This window comes from Nicotiana sylvestris, chromosome 6, assembly GCF_000393655.2.
Source record: "Nicotiana sylvestris chromosome 6, ASM39365v2, whole genome shotgun sequence".
Lineage (NCBI taxonomy): Eukaryota > Viridiplantae > Streptophyta > Magnoliopsida > Solanales > Solanaceae > Nicotiana > Nicotiana sylvestris.
Genome location: NC_091062.1, coordinates 1,103,450 through 1,120,947, shown reverse-complemented (window position 1 = coordinate 1,120,947; position 17,498 = coordinate 1,103,450). Strand labels below are relative to the sequence as shown.

The following is a 17,498-nucleotide window of genomic DNA, read 5'->3' as shown; positions in this document are numbered from 1 at the left end:
TAGTGATTCTTAATAATATATTTCATTTCTCCTCTTGTGATTCTCCTTAAATACACTAATATCCATAACATAGTTTCTCTCTTTCTCCAATCAAGGCTGAACAAGCTATTGTCCATTGCTTAAGTGGTGAGACTTGAGAGAATAAGTTTTTATGTGATTATTATGGTAAGCTTTTGGTTCCAATTCTTCACCTTCTATATATGTAAAATAGAATTATTCCTTTACATAACACTTTTGCTAGCTCCTTAATTAAGTTTATTTATCAAGATCTACTAATTAATTATGATATATAATGTTTTTAGGGAATTAAGAAGCCATCTTGGTTGGAAGCTCTTTACGTGGAGAAATTCTTTGTTCCATGTTCTATTCATGAAAGTGCAAAGAAGAATGAGAAGAATGTTTGTTGTTTGGATTGTTGCATAAGTATTTGTCCTCATTGTGTGACTTCTCATCGTTTCCACAGATTACTTCAAATTAGACGTTATGTATATCATGAAGTTGTTCGACTTGAAGATTTAGAGAACCTTATTGATTGCTCCAATATTCAGGTAGTTATTCTGCAAGAAACTTGTTTTATTTTTATTTTTTATTTATTATTTGATAATTATGGTGTCCGAGCCAGCTTATACGTACCTCGACTAATTTTATGGGGTACCTTCTACCTCCCCACCAGTGCAAGTATAAGGTAACTCTATTCAAGGGCGGTGCTAGAAGTCCGGTTAATTACGGGTTCGGCCGAACTCAATAGCTTTTGCTCAAACAGTGTATGTGTGTTAAGAAATTCATTAAATATATACATATATTAAGTTTAGAACCCATTTATTAGCACTTGAAGTCTTCGTTCTAAACTTCAGACCCCATAAAGTTGAAATTCTGGTTCGGCTTCTAAGTATATGTCCACTAAAATTTGAATAAATAGGAGAATTATCTAGTGTTTTTGCCTCCGTTGAATGCTTTATTTTGCTAGCTTTTGTTAATAATGTTGTTGATTGTTGGATTTTCTGATAGTTTAGTTTGTAATTGTACAAGGCATATACAATAAACAATGCTAAGGTGGTTTTTATCAAGAAAAGGCCTCAAAATAGGCAATTCAAGGGAGGAAATTATTGCACTTCTTGTGATAGGAGTCTTCAAGAACCATACATCCATTGCTCTCTGGGGTGCAAGGTAAATAATTTTCGTTAATCTTAAGAATTTTTGTGTTTTGGGTTTTAACCATAGGTACTCATATCTACTTAATCAATTTTTTATCATAATTGTTTTCCTAACAAATATACTTAATACATGTTATACATGCAATTAGGTTAGAGTTCTTCGCTTAGTTGAACTTAGTTGACAGCCTCCAAGCATTAAATAAATATTGAGGTAATTTCACTTCTTGCCCCTCTAATATTTGTAATTAGATTTTGGTCCTTGTGATATTTCGCTAAGCATATTAACCTTGAATTATCTAAAAAGGTATGTGTTTGGTCCCATTACATAGGAAATGTGCTATATTACCCGATCAAATATGGAGTAACATCATTAAATAGTCTAATAGGAGTAGTTAGTAATTCGTTAAATTTTTAAAGATTCACAAGCAAAAGAATGGAATTTATTAAAAGATTAAATGTGCTTAACCAGGTATCAAAAGGACCAAAATAAGTAGGCGCTTGGACATAAAATTTGTAATTTTTGAAAAAAAATAGTATTTGAAGTTAAGTTAAAAATTGATACTTGGGATTTGAAATTATGTTTGCATATTCATTTCATTTGAAAAAATATTAAAGTTTTGTGGGGATTTTTTTTTTAAAAAAATATTTTCGAAAAAATTCTATTTTTTTTTTAAAATTTCATGCACAAACACATTTTTTTAAAAAAGTTCGAAATAAAATTTTTTTTTATGGACAAACGGGGTCCTAATTTGTCGATAATCCAAAGACTAAAAGCACCATATTTCCGTAGTGATTTCACGAAATAAATTAAGAATGAGATGTTATAGACTTATAAGATTGAAGTTTACAAATTATAGGAACAACAAATTTATTACTTAATTGTTGGTTGACAAAAGCTTTGTTTGTCATGATCAGGTAGAGTCATAGACATATTTCCATGGTTCAGAAATCCACATAACTAGTCATCACTGTCCATGTTACTTTATTTAAGTTTTTCTCAACTAAATATTTATAAAATATACATTAAAAATGACAAAAAAAAAAGGAATTACAAAAGCTGAGTGCAGGGAAGGGGAGCTATTCAATTATTCATGACATACGTTGGGAGCAATAGAAACTAGAATTTTACCTGATTTATTGCAGAGTTCAAACAAAATTACCTGGTTTACTAGATCAGATTAAAAAAATTAAAAAAATATATATACGGGGCGGGGCGGTTAAAAACAGAAAATTTTGTTTTGCGGGGCGGGGCGGGGCAGGTTGGAGTCTTCGCGGGTGTGCGCGGGTGTGCCCCGCAACCGCACCGCCCCGCACCGTTTGCCATCCCTAAATTTATAGGAACAACATATTGTTATTTTTTCCCCAACTGAGGAGGATGTATATTGTTTCCACACTTCCCCTCCAGCGTCACTCGAACCCAGAACTTAACGATCGTGGGTGAAAGTGCTTTACCAACTGAGCGAGCCTCACTTGTTGACAACATATTATTAATTGTTGGTTGACAATAACTTTGTTTGTCATGATCAGGTAGAGTTTGTGCTAAAGCACAACAAGGACCTTTCTCCATTTCTAAGGAAATGCACAACTCTACAACTTAGTCCAGACTTCTTTATCCCTCAAGACATGGCTGACGATGACATGGCGAACGAGACAGCTCATTCAACGGTCGTGGACAACGACGAGCCCTGGGGCTCGTCGTCGTCGGGCTCGGGTTCAGAGAACATGAGCTTTCCCTGCACTGAGTTTGTAAGGAAGAAGAGAAGTGGAATGCATGTATGTGGAAGAACAGCTAATAATTATAAGGATATTACAGAGGAGGACATGGCTACTAGTATGAGTAGAAGAAAAGGCATTCCTCAAAGATCTCCATTGTGTTAGGGTTTAGTAGTATATTAACTTGGTTTCAAATATTAGTTGTTTTGTCAACCTAAATTTGTTTTAAAATAATATTACTTCTTTTTCTTCAAATCTCCTTATTATTTGAATAAATGAAGTTTTAATCAAGTGAGACGTTTAAGAAGAAATAAAGGATAATTTAGACAATCATCATGCCTATTGCGAGACTCAAGTAATGGGCTGGGAATGGTTTCATGGGGTCGGAGTTATATTCGAACATGACGCTTATTTGATGAGTATGGTTAAAAATAAAAGTAAAGTTGCATTAATGCTAGCTCCCATAACTTTTGACATGATTATAATAAACGCTTGATCTAACAATATAACATTTTATACTTTCTTTTTCGTACCTCATTATTCAGTTTTTTTTTTCTTGACTCGATGATCATGCTACCCCCCCCCCCCTTCTCAGGTACATATGCACAGTCATTTAAATTTTGATGTTAATTAATTACTTGGTTGGAGTGCTTTGTCTTAATTGCACCACGTGATTCCCTCTTCCTATTTCTTCTTTTTTCTTGTTTGGTGATTTTAAATTTCCAACATCATATAATAGTAGTTTGAATTGTCAATTTGGAATCTTGTGTTGTTTACACCGACCGTTTTATTCAAATAATCGACAGTTTGAGGTTAAATTCTTTAGCACTAGACGTAGTTTAAGTACTCATTAAGCTAGACAAACAAGATCTTCCAAAATAGCTAGGCATCAAAATATCACATATATATAGACTCATAAGAAGACAATATAATTTAATATGTGGTAGTATGTTAGTAATTTTTTCACAACTCGAGAAAATAATAGTGTAATCTCATTGAAAAACACAATTAAGGATTTGGGATTTGGGACACGCATCATTTCCTTAATTGTTTTTCTCCTACTCCTAAAAGGTTTCCAAAATTTAAACCCATAGACATTAGGATTTAGGATATTCATAAGGTTACTCCGATTCCTATAAAGTTTTTAAATCAACTTCTTATATTATAGTATATATATATATATATAGCCCCTTGATTGTCATCTTCCTTCTATAATCTCACTGGCAATAACATTCAAGTCATCACCCTACAAAAAATGCCAAATCTCATCGCTGTTTTCTTCGTGGTGTTCATCATTTTGGTTGTTTTGTTATATTTTTACGAGTTGATAACCCATTCGGGTTTAAATAATGGAGTAACACAACAACGTGAATTAGCACCAGGAGCAGAAAGTGGTCGTTATGTGACAACAGAAAGAGCTCGGGCAATAAATAAATCAGGTGTTGAAGTAGTGATTGATATTCCTGATGAAATTAAAGGTACAAACAGTGACTGCTGTATCTGCTTAGGAGAATTTGATGAACAAGAAGATGATGATGATGATATGAGCGAAGTGATACTTGTTGCTTGCTGTCATAGGTTTCATGCTGCTTGTATTACTCCTTGGTTATTAGTACCAGAAAACGAGACATGTCCCTTTTGCCGTACTTATGTTACTGCTCTCGTGCATATGGTCGAGCTTGAAGATTTAATCAAGACTAACAATTACTATACATATATATGAATTGTAGGTTAGGGGAAACTTGTGAATATTTCTACAGCACAATAGAGTGAGACTAGCCAGTTAGGAGTTAGACTAAGAATGTCATTGGTCGTCTATTGATGCAGGGCTTTACTTGCTAGTTGTACTATACCAACCATCTATTTCGTATTTCGTATTCTGTATTTCATATCTCTTATATTGTTTGTATTTTATTATGCATTTTATGGTACTAATATATCGGCTCCTGTTGCTTTTTTTGAGCCGAGGGTCTCCTGGAAACAGCCTCTCTACCCTTCGGGGTAGGGGTAAGATCTGCGTACATATTACCCTCCCCAGACCCCACTTGTGGAATTATATTGGGTCGTTGTTGTTGTTGTATATATGAATTGTAGTAGCAATTCAATGCAACGAGCAAGTGAATAACTACCAACGAAGGGAAAGGAAAACCTAAAAGTACTCCTCTTATCCCGATCTGTACGATCTTATTCTAATATACTACTACTTTGTTGAATATCAGAGAAAGAAACTTTTAATGTCATCATAATTATGTAAAGTGACAATACAATAGATATTATGATAAAACCAAGGGAATGCCTTCGTCATTCCTTTGCTTTTTTATGCTTTCTCTTTTAGGAGGATAGTCTGCAAATCTCACCAACCATACATGAAAAGAAAATATTTGAGCTCCTCTATCTTTAAATTTGCTTATAACGTCTAGGGGTAGCAAATGAGCGGGTTGATCTGAATTTGAGCGGGTCAAGACATGTTAGGTTAATAAATGGGTCATTTGCTAACCCAATTCAAAGTGTACTTGGGCTAAGATGGATTGAGTCATAACCAACTTGACCCATGTTTTAGAACCATGCTCATCTTGCATAAAAAAGCCTGTGTAAACTACAAAATATTGCGTGGGTGGGGGTAGGCGGTAGGGTGTAGGGTGGGTGGGTGGTGCAGAAAAATTAAAAATAAAAAAAAAATTGAGGGGGTTAGGGGATAGGTGGTGCAGAAAAATGCAGAAAAAAGTTTGTGAGGGGTGTTTTGCGGGGGGGGGGGGGGGTGTAGGGTGGGTGAGTGGTGCAGAAAAACAATAAAACAGAAAATTGAAAATACAATAAAAAAGAAGTAAAATTGGGACAACTAAGTAAATTTCTTGATAAGTTGGATTGAGATCTCTTTGTTTTGGGTGAGTTTCATGGATTATATTTGGGCTTCTTAATGAATCAGAATGAGCTATAAAAAATAATGGGTTAACTTGGGCTTAGTCCAAATAGACCCATGAGATAAAATGTTTGTAGCCCAACACATTAATTTTTGGGCAGATTGAACGGGTTTGAGCTCAAATTGCCACCCCTAATAACGTCATTGTACACATATAACCCCGAATTCTCGATTATGATAAAAATTCCAAATAATTTGTATAGCAGTTATTCCAAGGTAGTCACTATATCAACCATTATCTCTTAATTCCAAGGTAGTTGGAAATCTTCAACGTCTAGCTATTTCCCTTCATTTTACCAACCATTTCATTCGAATACTCTATAATTTGAGGCTAAATTCTCTAGCACTAGAGGTAGTTTAGGTACTCATTAGCTAGGCAAACAAGGTCTTACAAGATAGCAAGGCATCAAATATCACGTATATATGGATCACTCAATAAGAATCCATGGTACAACGACATATATGTTTCTGTAAGATACGAAGACAACAGTATGAGAACTATCAATGTTATTGATGTACCTAAACTGCTTCTAATTAATAGAAATGGTAAAGCATATTTGCTGAAAATCAATATAGTGATATCTTCTTGATCCTGTTAGAAGCTAGAGTAATCAAGTTTCTGAGTTGGGAATGCCTTAGCTATCCAAGAATACCTGCATTGCACGGTGGCAATCCTCGACGCCAGTCCATAATAACTAGAGTTGCAATGCTATGTGCAAGGGCTGCTGCAACGACGAGTATATGGAATATTTGATGGCTGTGTCCAAAAAGGTCAAATGCACCTGGTTTCCATCTCTCTGGAAACCTCGTAATGTAGAAAACTGCTCCAGCAGCATACAAAAGGCCCATGGCGATCTCGTAGACAAGAGCCACGAGTACTTGTGGATGATGAAAATAGAGGGAAACAGCATGTGCTGCTGGAATCACACCTGAGAAACCCATAGCAAGAAACAGAGCTGCCCTGAATGATCTGAAATGACCAGAGGTGACAGCCGGGGCGAAAAGGGTGATAATGACTAGGATACCAACTATAGTAATGGATGTTAAGTAAAAGAAACGCCAGTATGGTTGACAGCAGAAAGTGTAATATATGGGAGCAAAGAAAGAGCAGATGATCATGATAGAAATTCCAGAGTAATCGAGACGCCAGAAGAAGAGGGTGAATTTATGCGAGTGGCAAGCAAATAGGTGAGAGACAGAGCTGAAGATCAAACAGACCATTGCCCCTCCTAAGAAAACAAACCAAGGCCATATGTCAACTTCATAACCATCTCCATATAGAAATGATGGGTTTGAGATCTGCCTAGTATAAGGATCCTGCAAATCAGAAATCAAATTTGATAATGAGATGATGCTTAGTATCTTATGTGCAGCTTAACATTTGCATAAACACAAACAGAATTTCCAAAAATCTGATAAAGGTCAAGATGCATCACTTCTTTCCCCTCAACACTGTTATATTGGGCACAGTCAGACAACATCGAAGTGTTCTGCTTTTACAACAAACTCTTAGAAAATATGCAGTATTAGTAGGTTCTCGCAGCAAAAAGCTCCATTATTTCCTGCACGAACCGTGTTTTATGTCCCAGAAAAAGAGTCCCCTTTATGATCTCACTATTATTATTGAACAAAACAACTCTGTTTACTAGTCTAGCATATTGGATTCATAAAACAGCTAGCCAAGAAAGTTACAGTCCATTCACATTCATGAAACTTTCTGACATTGAATCAAATTTGTTAGAAACAAAATCTTTTTGACAAAGATCAGATTCCTTTCCATGTTTTAGGAAAGAATGGTATCTGACTCCTCAGGACTCTCTTAACTGAAATTGAGACTCTCTTTTGTAAGTTGTAACTACCTACCACATCAAGAATCCAAAGTAAGTTAATATAAGACTTCATTTGACCTGGCATTCAACACTGATATAAGAACTTAAGTTGGTGCAACACCACCACTAACCGGCTTAGTTGAAATCAAAGATTTATTATGGCAGAACCAAAATAAGGTAATGTCTCTCAATCATTCGAAGGGGAGCTTTGAAACAATGGTAAAGTTGACTCTGTGTTACCTATAGGTCACGGGTTTGAATCAGTCATTGACAGTGGCGGAGGCAGGATCTCCACGAAGGGGGTTCAAAATTGTTTTTGTAGCTAGTGGGAATTGAACACATGACCTTATGTAGATTTTGAACCCCCTTGACCACTAAACTACACTTTTGGATTGTGTTAAAGGGTGTTCAAAACTTAATATATAGAGATAAAAAACAGAATTTGCCTTATATATACAGTGTAATTTTTCGACGATGCGCCCCCCTAAATCCGCCCCTGGTCATTGATGCTTGCATCAGGGTAGACTGCCTATATCACACCCTTTGAGGTGTTGTCCTTCTTTAAAATCTGCATGAACGCGGAGTATTTCGTGCACCAAACTGGCTCTCAATCATCCCTTAGTGTTTTTTTAATTATCTTTCTCCTCTCACCAACCATACTACTCCTAGTTGACAAACCAAATCAAGTCACTCCACAAATATTTTACCTATCAATCAGGTAAAAAACATTGGCTTTGGAAATGGTGTTCAGGTACTACTATATGTTTGTACCTTGTCACCATTTCCAATGACCTCATTTTGCTGACTCTTTAGTCAAACTATATGGACCCTCAATCAATTCCTTGATTGTCGCAGTGTCAGTATTAGATTAAAGTAAGACATTATTCAACTTAATTGAGGAAAAAAATTCCAAAAGCTTCACCCATATTTTACTCCTATTTAAGAGCAATACAAAATTAAACTAAAGGAATTATAGCCTTCTTTCCTCGTTTGGAGACTAATACACAAATTGTCAACCATTTCAACGAAACGAAACTCAATCTGAAAATTTTCCACGAAAGATATAAACATAAAAAAAATTCGCATAAATTCACCACATAAAAATCTTAAATACGATAAATAAATAATCGAATACGATTTATATCAAACTATTTTTCCCAAAAATAAGAAGAAGTTTATTTAAACGGGCCCAGGTGTCGAATAAAAATTTATTGCGTATCTCAGCTCTATTTCTTAAAATTTCTAAAAGTAGGGACCCACCACAAAACCAACCTTTTCGCTTAGTGTTGTCATCTCAAGTCTTTTAAACTAAAAATATGTGATTTAATAAAAAAAAAGTAACGGCGAAAACTCACCGGAAAAGAATCAGTTGACCCATTTCTCTTCATTGTCATCCACCGTCCTTCTCCCGCCGGTCTGTTTAGGATACAGTACTATCTTTTTACCAATGTATCAAATGACAAAAAAGGACTAAAGAAGTTCAAAATTACGAAAACGAACCTGGAAAAACCAGCAAGCAAATTCTCTATTGTCGTCATCTCCGTCAAGGTCATTACCGTCAAAATCACAAATACCAGAAATCCTCCCAAATGCCTATAAAAATTTATAAAAATAAGATTAATATAACTCGAAATGAATGAAATTCAAATGAAATTGAAGAGAAATTTTTGAATTACATACGTCCAAATATTGAGAGTTTCATTGTGCAAAGAGAAGAGACTGAGAGCGGTATCCTTAAGAGGCCATTCACAGCGGTAATAGTCTCTGATAAACTCGTTATCTTTAAGATACGCCGGTAATTCTTCGTATTTCACCAATTTACGCTTCAATTTCTTATTATTAGTCTTCATTCCGACCGATTCAGTATGCTCTACGTTTCCGATTTTCAAGCTCTTCTTCTTAGTTCCTCTGCTTTTCATGTTATGAAATTCCGGCGAAGTTTCGCCGGAAAATTGCAGTTGATCTCTTATCGGCGGCGATGTCAAGAAAGGTGATTTCTTGTTTCTTGTGATTTCTAACTAACTGTTAGCAACGAGCTGGAAATTTGATGGACGTGACTTCCACTCAACAACTTTTCTACTTATATCAAACTGACAGTTGTAAAATAAGTTGATTCACATATACAAGAGAGCACAAATAATAAAAATGAGCAAATACGTAGTAGTATTAAATAAATATCATGTATTTTTTTGCTATTAAATTTTTAACCTAAAAAAGTTTCAGTAGAAGGTACAAATAGGACATATAAAAATGATAAAATGAGAAAATGTCGATTTAAATGTTTTGGTCATATCCAACGTGGAGACAAGAGGGGTTGCTCTGATGGTAAGCAACCCCCACTTCCAATCGAGAGGTTGTGAGTTCGACACTCCCCAAGAGCAAGGTGGGAAGTTCTTGGAAGGAAGGATGCCAGGGGTCTATTTGGGTTAGGATAGGGGTAAGGTATGCGTACACACACAACTCAGAGAAAGGAGATGAGAAGCATAGTCTTGAGCCGAAGCTTCAACATAATTTGTATATCCCCCGTTCTACCCGTTAGTCCTGATTAAATAGTTGCTAATTGGGCCTGGATCCCAACTTAATCTTTGTGAAGGTCTTTTGGTCCTATTTCTCGGCTCAATAGCTGCTTGTTTGCAGGTATCCATATTGGGCTGGGGTTGGTTCATAACAATACTCCCGTCCCTCAATAAGAACCTTGTCCTCAAGGTTCGACTCGAGAATAGTGTTAGTAGAGTGCCCCCGCCAAGTGCAACCAAGCCCAACTGTGCTTTGGTGAGTAGTATGTTCAGAAGTTCCATGATAGTTATTGCCTTGCAAAACACATATCCTTGTGACAAAGAGCAACAACATATCATCTCGGAAAACTCCATGAACTGCTTGAGTGTAATAGCAACTTCACAAAGTGGAAAACCAAAGCATCTAGGAAATACAAATTTGCTCTTGACAAAGACCATAAAGCTCCAACGAGAAGTTGTTGCACATTGTCTTGGTCCTTTTTTCCTTAGTCCATAACTTGGAGCAATATGCAAACTGGAGAAGCAACTTTTTCAATGAACCTTCAACTGCAATTTTATCCATAATCCTTAAGCATATGCTGTCATAAACTCTTAGAACTCCACAAATTATAGACAGCTTGAATTCCAGAAGACCCTTGCTCAAGTTTCTCACGCCTTGTAGCGGCAAACCTCCTGAAACACCATTGTAGATGTAATTTGACCAAAGCAATGTGTCCTTTAGCATATTCAACATAGTAAACCAGCTAAGAAATGCTCTATAATTCATAGGTACATCAAATTCTAAGGCACTAAAGTATGAATCCATCACTTGTCCTACTTTGGCTAGCATACTCTTCTCTGTCATAGCTCGTGAAGCACACAAAGCATGAGATTTGATGACATATACTCTTTGACAGTAAGACTCATGAACTTGGTTGCAGATCACACTAGCCTCTAAAAAAGTACCTAAACAAATTTGAAGCAGCCAAATAACAGGCTCCATTTTATCAGCATAATGGACGGCAACTAAAGAAACCTTTCTTGAACTCTTTATCCGACCCAATAAGTTGACACGTCCAAGAGAAAACAACAGTTCCCTATTAGCACATATATCACATTGTCCCACTGGTGCATTGAATTGCTCCATAAGTTGAGTACTAACACCCTCAAAAAGACACATCAATGAATTCTCTACAGGCCCCCCTAGTAACTTGTAAGATGCGCAAGAAGTTTTAAAAGTACCATAACTTTCGATACCCATGTCAACTCCACCTACACACTCGTAAGCATACAAATTTGCAATTAAACCTCTACTTCTTTTAAAAACTCCTTCCAACATTTCTACTGCATCTGATGCAATATTTAAATATTCTTTCGCAATAGACGCACAACCTAAACTATTCTGCCCAGTGTCGAGCCAATTGTCCAAAGAAACATAAAATGGAACAATCCAAAGTACGGCATCAAACTCCAAATGGTAATATGTGCATGCCCCTATATGATAACAGTCATAAGTCTCAAATCTATGGCAATCATCCAAAGTGATACCACTTTGCAGAGGAAGTACTTGACCAATACGAAACTTCTCATGCAGAAGTGCAAATCGTACTTTCAGAGCGCCCTCCTCGAGATAGGATGAGGCCAGAAGTAATGACTTTAGCATCTGATTGCTCAGTATCAAACACCTTGGAACAACAACCATATGACATTTTGTCGAACATCTGGGCTTCGATCTTTGTGGAATATTCCCTGGTTGCAGCCAAGTGACTTTTCGGCGATTCGCAGTAAAATGTTCCCAATCCGCCAATTGCTTGTTCCGGAAAAGCCATTGGTACCACTTCAAAGCTTCTCCGTCGAGATAGGATGAGGCCAGAAGTAACTTGTTGTTTTCTGACATTCCGTAGAATTTAAAGTATCGTTCAGCCTGAGAAATCCATAATTCTGGATTCTCGCCACAGAATCGTCGAAATTCCAGCCGAGTAGGCTTACTCGTTTCAACGTTTCCTACCAACTCATGTAACAATGAACGAATTTCAGCAATCACGATCTTAATTGAATCTTCGTTAGTTCGACATATTTGGTCCTCCATTGAAGACCTCTGGATGAAAGCACCAATGTAACAATACCGAAATTCCTCACTATATAATAAGAACTGGAACACTGATTACAATCTTGAGATATCAATTGCAACACTCAAACTACTATAATGAAATTAAGTAACTAAGAATAGAGATAAGAATGATGATGCGAAACAGAACTCAGAGAAGGAGATGAGAAGCATAGTCTTAGAGCCGAAGCTTCAACATAATTTGTATATCCCGTTCTACCCGTTAGTCCTTTTTAAATAGTTGCTAATTGGGCCTGGATCCCAACTCAATCTTTGTGAAGGTCTTTTGGTCCTATTTCTCGGCCCAATAGTTGCTTGTTTGCAGATATTCATATTGGGCCGAGGCTGGTTCATAACATAGAGACTAATTTATAAAGAGGTACTTTATATACAAAGGGGTAAAAGTGTAAATATAGAAATTCTTAATAGGTTAACAATTTATCCGATAAGGAAATTGAGTAATCCGCCCCAAACCGTTAAACCGTTAGTTATAAGATTTCAATTCGTTCAATTACCCCGATAACCCAATACCAATAGGTCAATTTTTGCAGTTAGATTAACGATTATGGTTCGATTTTGAATACCCTAATTTCGAGTTCTCATTATTAGTGGGATTTAAAATTCGAAACAAAAAAGTTAATGCTTCTTCTTCATCCCCCCCCCAAAACCCCAAATTCTGCGAGTTCTGAACTTATGATTATATATTAATGGGATTTGTAAAGTACTTTATTGTCTTATGCTATGATGTCAAAGAGATTTATCACATCAAAGTTCAAAAGTATAACTATCTTATATATTCATATTCTTGAAAGTTAGACTAGCAATATAACAATGTAATATTGTCATACATTTTGAAATGTCGGAAAATGAAATTTTTGTCATATAAATTGAAACAGATAAAGTACTTACTATTATCAATTTAATTTGACCGATGAAATGTGGAACAATTCTTTCTAAAGCTAAATACCATAAGCTTTTATATGTAGTAATGTACACACAGAGTGACAATGTTAACAATTAAGGTTCAACACTTACATTCCTCCTCCCCATATTTTCCTACTTTTTGAGACAGTTTTTTTTTGTATAATCGAGGAATCCCCGAGGGCAGGTGGTGTGAGATAGTTTTCTTGTATAACCGAAGAATCCCCTAAGGCCGGTGGTGCTGGTTCAAAACTCAATAGAAAATGGGCTCGTCCCTTTATCTTTCTTCACTTAAATATCAACTTTTATCTGCAACAAGGTTATTTTTTCAAATAGAGTTATCACATACAATGCTTTAGTTAAAACCAATATAACCATTTCAAAACACAACCACAAATTGCCCTCACAAAAATCCCCATTTAAAATTTGCCTTAAAAGTGCCACAAGCAATTCATCAAATCCTATAGCTAATACATTAACCATCTCTTTAGTAACAATATATCGGTTGAATTTTCACATAGTCAAGCAACTTTACAAACAATTCATCAACAATCTATAGTAAATGTGTACCTCGTGAATTTTTAATGCGAGGTATATTTTGGCTATATTTTAAATAGGCTTCCTTAAAGTGGCTATCTAGATGCACACGTAAGAGTAGTAAAACCCAAAAGATAGGAAATGGGCTAATTCAGAAATGTGAAAAAGGCCGGCCCATCTCAACCAAATAGTAACCAGAAATAGGGGGGAAATTAAAAAATAGACAGATTTACAAGGGTCATTCAAAAATAGCCACAATTTCAAAAGTAATCGAAATTTAGGCACTTTTCACGTAAAGATAAATCTGCACGAAAACACTGTTCAAAATCTGGAAAAATACTTCAGTATAATATACTAGAGTTCCAGTATACTAATGCTGGAATTCCAGTATAATATAATGGAGATTATACTGGAACTTTCGGCGTGTTGGAGTTCCAACATAATATGCTGGAAGTTCATATACAAGTGCACCGATCTGTATATTATGCTGGATCTCCAACACGCGAAAAGTTCCAGCATAATATGCTGGAAATTCATACACAGGTGCACCGATCTTCAGTATATTATGTTGGAACTTTCCGTGTTGCAGCAAAATAATAGCTATTTTTGAATGACTTTGCAAACGCTGACTATTTTTGAATGACCAGTCCGAAAACTGGCTAACCCGTACTATTTTTACGAAATAAGGTGCTAACGTATTTTTGGGATATATTATGTGAAGAAGAATTAATCCAAATAGCCGCCCACCTAACCGCTTAAACTAAAATTAGCCGGTGCAGGTATAATATATGTATAATTTATGTATTATATATGTATAATTGCCTATATTCAATGTATAAACTATGTATATGGCTAGAAAAAGTAAATAATCAATATGGTCGGCTATTTGTGTAAAGACCCCCAAAGGTTGATTGATTGATGTTAAAGCAGGATATAGGACTTGCAACATGAGCAAAGCTAAATTGAATACAAATAACTTCATATTTTTCTAGACCTAATTGACCTTCTTCGTGTCAAATAGCTTGTCTACGTTATTTTCCAATTTTTTTTTATTTAAAAGAACGTTTTCTGTGTGTTTATCTTAATTAACTTTCATGTTGGCAAAATACCACAGTGGAGGATAATAAAAATTTGACATTTGCCAAGTATAGTAGGCAGGGACGACGAAGCCATATGGTCATAAGGGTGGTCAATTGACCACCCTTCGTCGAAAAATTACATTGTATATAGGTAAAGTATTACGTTTTAGAGATATATAACACATATTGAACATTCTTTGTCGGAATTTTTTTTTTACTTCTTTCAAATTTGAACATCCTTAGAGAAATTTCTAGCTTCGGCACTGATAATAGGTGGGCTCTGTGTCTACAAAATAATGACCTCTACACGAGTGGCATTACATTATAATTAACATAATCACTCCACTAATACAATTATCCAAGTGTTTCCATATATTAAGACAAAAAACATCTATTAATCTTAAGCATTTATTCAAGAGAACTCTTCAAGCAATAGTATCTAACATTATTGAACAAATACTTTGTTATATATATGATCCATTCTGTTAGATATTCTTTTTAATTCATACTCACGTCAGTCAATACAAAGAAATTAGAAGATATGCGAATGGATTGAGAAATGAGAAATACACTTCAAAGTATATCTTGCAAAAAGATAGAGATATATAGTGGATAAAAATTAGAATTGACATCAGCTTTTGGATAAAGATTGATGTCTAAATTTTTGTTGCTTTTCCTAGCTCATGCAATAATATAAATTTGAATCGACGGGATGGATATGATCCTGCCACCCTTAACCAGAGAGAACTTTGGTTCAAATTTTCGGAATGAAAAAAATATTAATATAGAACAATTTTTCTTTTAATGAGCCTTACGCGACGCAAATTCGAACTAGTTAGGGGCCCAAAATCTGGTGAGTAATAAACCAAAAAATGGCTTTTTCACTTTTAACCCGCGCAAGAAGCTATTTACATTCGAACTAGATAGCCGACAAAGTGTATAAAATTTGTATAATTTTTGTATACAACATACATAATGTATATATTTTTTCGGTTATTATTTTAAGAGTGACTATACAGTTTCGTCATCCCCAAAAAAAGTCGTTTTCCATCGACTCTGGACCTATTTGATTGGCTAATTAAGAAAATGTGCAAATAGTCAGAATCAGAATGAAACTTAAATATCATAGCTTAACTTAATTAGCTTTAAAATCTTTTTGGCGCTAATGAGATGTCTTATGTAATGTTTTGTTAATTAATCTTATACGAAATAAGAAAATATCTAATAATTTGACAAGTTGCAATTTGATGCATAGATTGAGGACAATCGCCAATTATTAACTGAAGTTGGGCAAGAAAAGAGTATTGCACCTTTAACTTCAAATCGAGCACTTTGTAATTTTCTTCAAACGTAATTTCCATTTTTGACTATTTTCTTTCTTATCATGTTAAATATATATTAATGGACGTTTTTCTTGTGATATTGGTAATATGTTCTATGAAAAAATAAAAATATCTGTTCAATTACTGCAACGGTTTATACATTTGGATATGTATTATGAATACCAAATACTGGCTTATAAAGAAAATAAATAAGGAAGAACTTTCAGTTTGTCCAAATCATTTTAACTTGTTAAAATAACATGGGCTAGCCAGTTTTTGGACTGGTCATTCAAAAATAGCTAGCGTTTGCCAATTCATTGAAAAATAACAACTATTTTGCTGTAATAGAGACTGGTCCAACATAATGTACTGGAGTTCGGTGCATCTGTGTATGAACTTCTAGCATATTATGCTGGATCGGTATACTTTGTTGGCTCTAGTATAATATACTGGAATTCCAACAAAGTATATTGGAACTCCAGTATAATATACTGGAACTCCAGTATAACTACAAAGATTATTGTAGTTATATTATGCTGGAGTATTTTTCGGATTTTGAACCGTGTTTTTGTTCAAATTTATCTTTACATAAAAAGTGACTAAATTTTGATGACTTTTGAAACAGTAACTATTTTTAAATGACCACAATTATAAATCTGAATATTTTTGAATTTCTTCCTTTTTAACTTCAATTGGAGAACCCAAAGCCTTAAATATCATCAGGTTTAGTTAGTGTTCGAATAAAAATAAAGTACTAATTAATAATTTATACTATATCCTTAGCATGCAGAATCTTCGACGAAACCTTTTAAAGTTCAAAGAATAAGCGAAATCAATAAAAAAATTACAGGAGCCTTATTAATTTGGGTGTCCAAATGAAAATGAATAGTGATAGGCCATTAAGACAATTCAGAGAAAAATTAACTCCAATAATCTTTGTCATATGTATATAGAGGTTGAAATCAGGACTCGAAATTTATGGATTTTAAATTTGCTATTTGATTCTTCTTAATCCAACGACCCAGGCTATCAGATTTATATATTATTTAGGTACTGGGTTCACCATCAAATATTTATACATATTTAATGAATTTCATAATCAAAAGAACTTGTTACGACCCAAAATCTCACATGTCGTGATGACGCCTATTGTGGTACAAAGCAATCCTCAACTCAACATCTCAACATAGTAGAACTTTAAAATAAAGGCGGAAGCAGTTAATATTAAATAAAACCTTTAAGAATAGAATATAACTCCAAAAGTACTAAACAATCCATCCCCAAAACCTGGTGTCAGTGAGTGCATGAGCATCTAAATGATAACAACATCCGACTGATAAAACACTGTCTGAAAATATAGAACAGTAGAATATGAAAGGAAAGGAGAGTCAAGGTCAGCGAACGTCATGCAACTACCTCAA

General features: G+C 34.9%; 2 protein-coding genes and 1 pseudogene across 2 annotated transcripts; 1 reads left to right on the top strand and 2 right to left on the bottom strand.

Moving 5' to 3' along the window:
- The window catches only part of LOC138870097 (uncharacterized), a 149,461-nt pseudogene that overhangs the window by 68,341 nt on the left and 63,622 nt on the right, over positions 1-17,498 (bottom strand).
- Positions 41-3,045, top strand: LOC104222163 (protein RGF1 INDUCIBLE TRANSCRIPTION FACTOR 1). The gene is made up of 4 exons (XM_009773355.2): positions 41-165; positions 303-548; positions 1,030-1,167; positions 2,682-3,045. The coding sequence occupies exons 1-4, from the start codon at positions 163-165 to the stop codon at positions 3,030-3,032; spliced, it is 738 nt and encodes a 245-aa protein (XP_009771657.1). The 5' UTR covers positions 41-162; the 3' UTR covers positions 3,033-3,045.
- On the bottom strand, positions 6,186-9,666 carry LOC104222164 (heptahelical transmembrane protein 2-like). The gene is made up of 4 exons (XM_009773356.2): positions 9,297-9,666; positions 9,117-9,209; positions 8,972-9,032; positions 6,186-7,104 (listed from the first exon to the last, which is right to left on the bottom strand). The coding sequence occupies exons 1-4, from the start codon at positions 9,533-9,535 to the stop codon at positions 6,427-6,429; spliced, it is 1,071 nt and encodes a 356-aa protein (XP_009771658.1). The 5' UTR covers positions 9,536-9,666; the 3' UTR covers positions 6,186-6,426.

Bases quoted from the DNA above. Each gene is read 5' to 3' on its own strand.
- LOC104222163 (XM_009773355.2), top strand. The intron at 549-1,029 runs GTAGTTATTCTG...TAATTGTACAAG, and splicing joins TTGATTGCTCCAATATTCAG to GCATATACAATAAACAATGC. The intron at 1,168-2,681 runs GTAAATAATTTT...TGTCATGATCAG, and splicing joins ATTGCTCTCTGGGGTGCAAG to GTAGAGTTTGTGCTAAAGCA.
- LOC104222164 (XM_009773356.2), bottom strand. From the start codon at position 9,535: ATGAAAAGCAGAGGAACTAAGAAGAAGAGCTTGAAAATCGGAAACGTA. The intron at 9,210-9,296 runs GTATGTAATTCA...AAATTTTTATAG, and splicing joins GAAACTCTCAATATTTGGAC to GCATTTGGGAGGATTTCTGG. The intron at 7,105-8,971 runs GTGAGTTTTCGC...TCTGATTTGCAG, and splicing joins GGTCAACTGATTCTTTTCCG to GATCCTTATACTAGGCAGAT.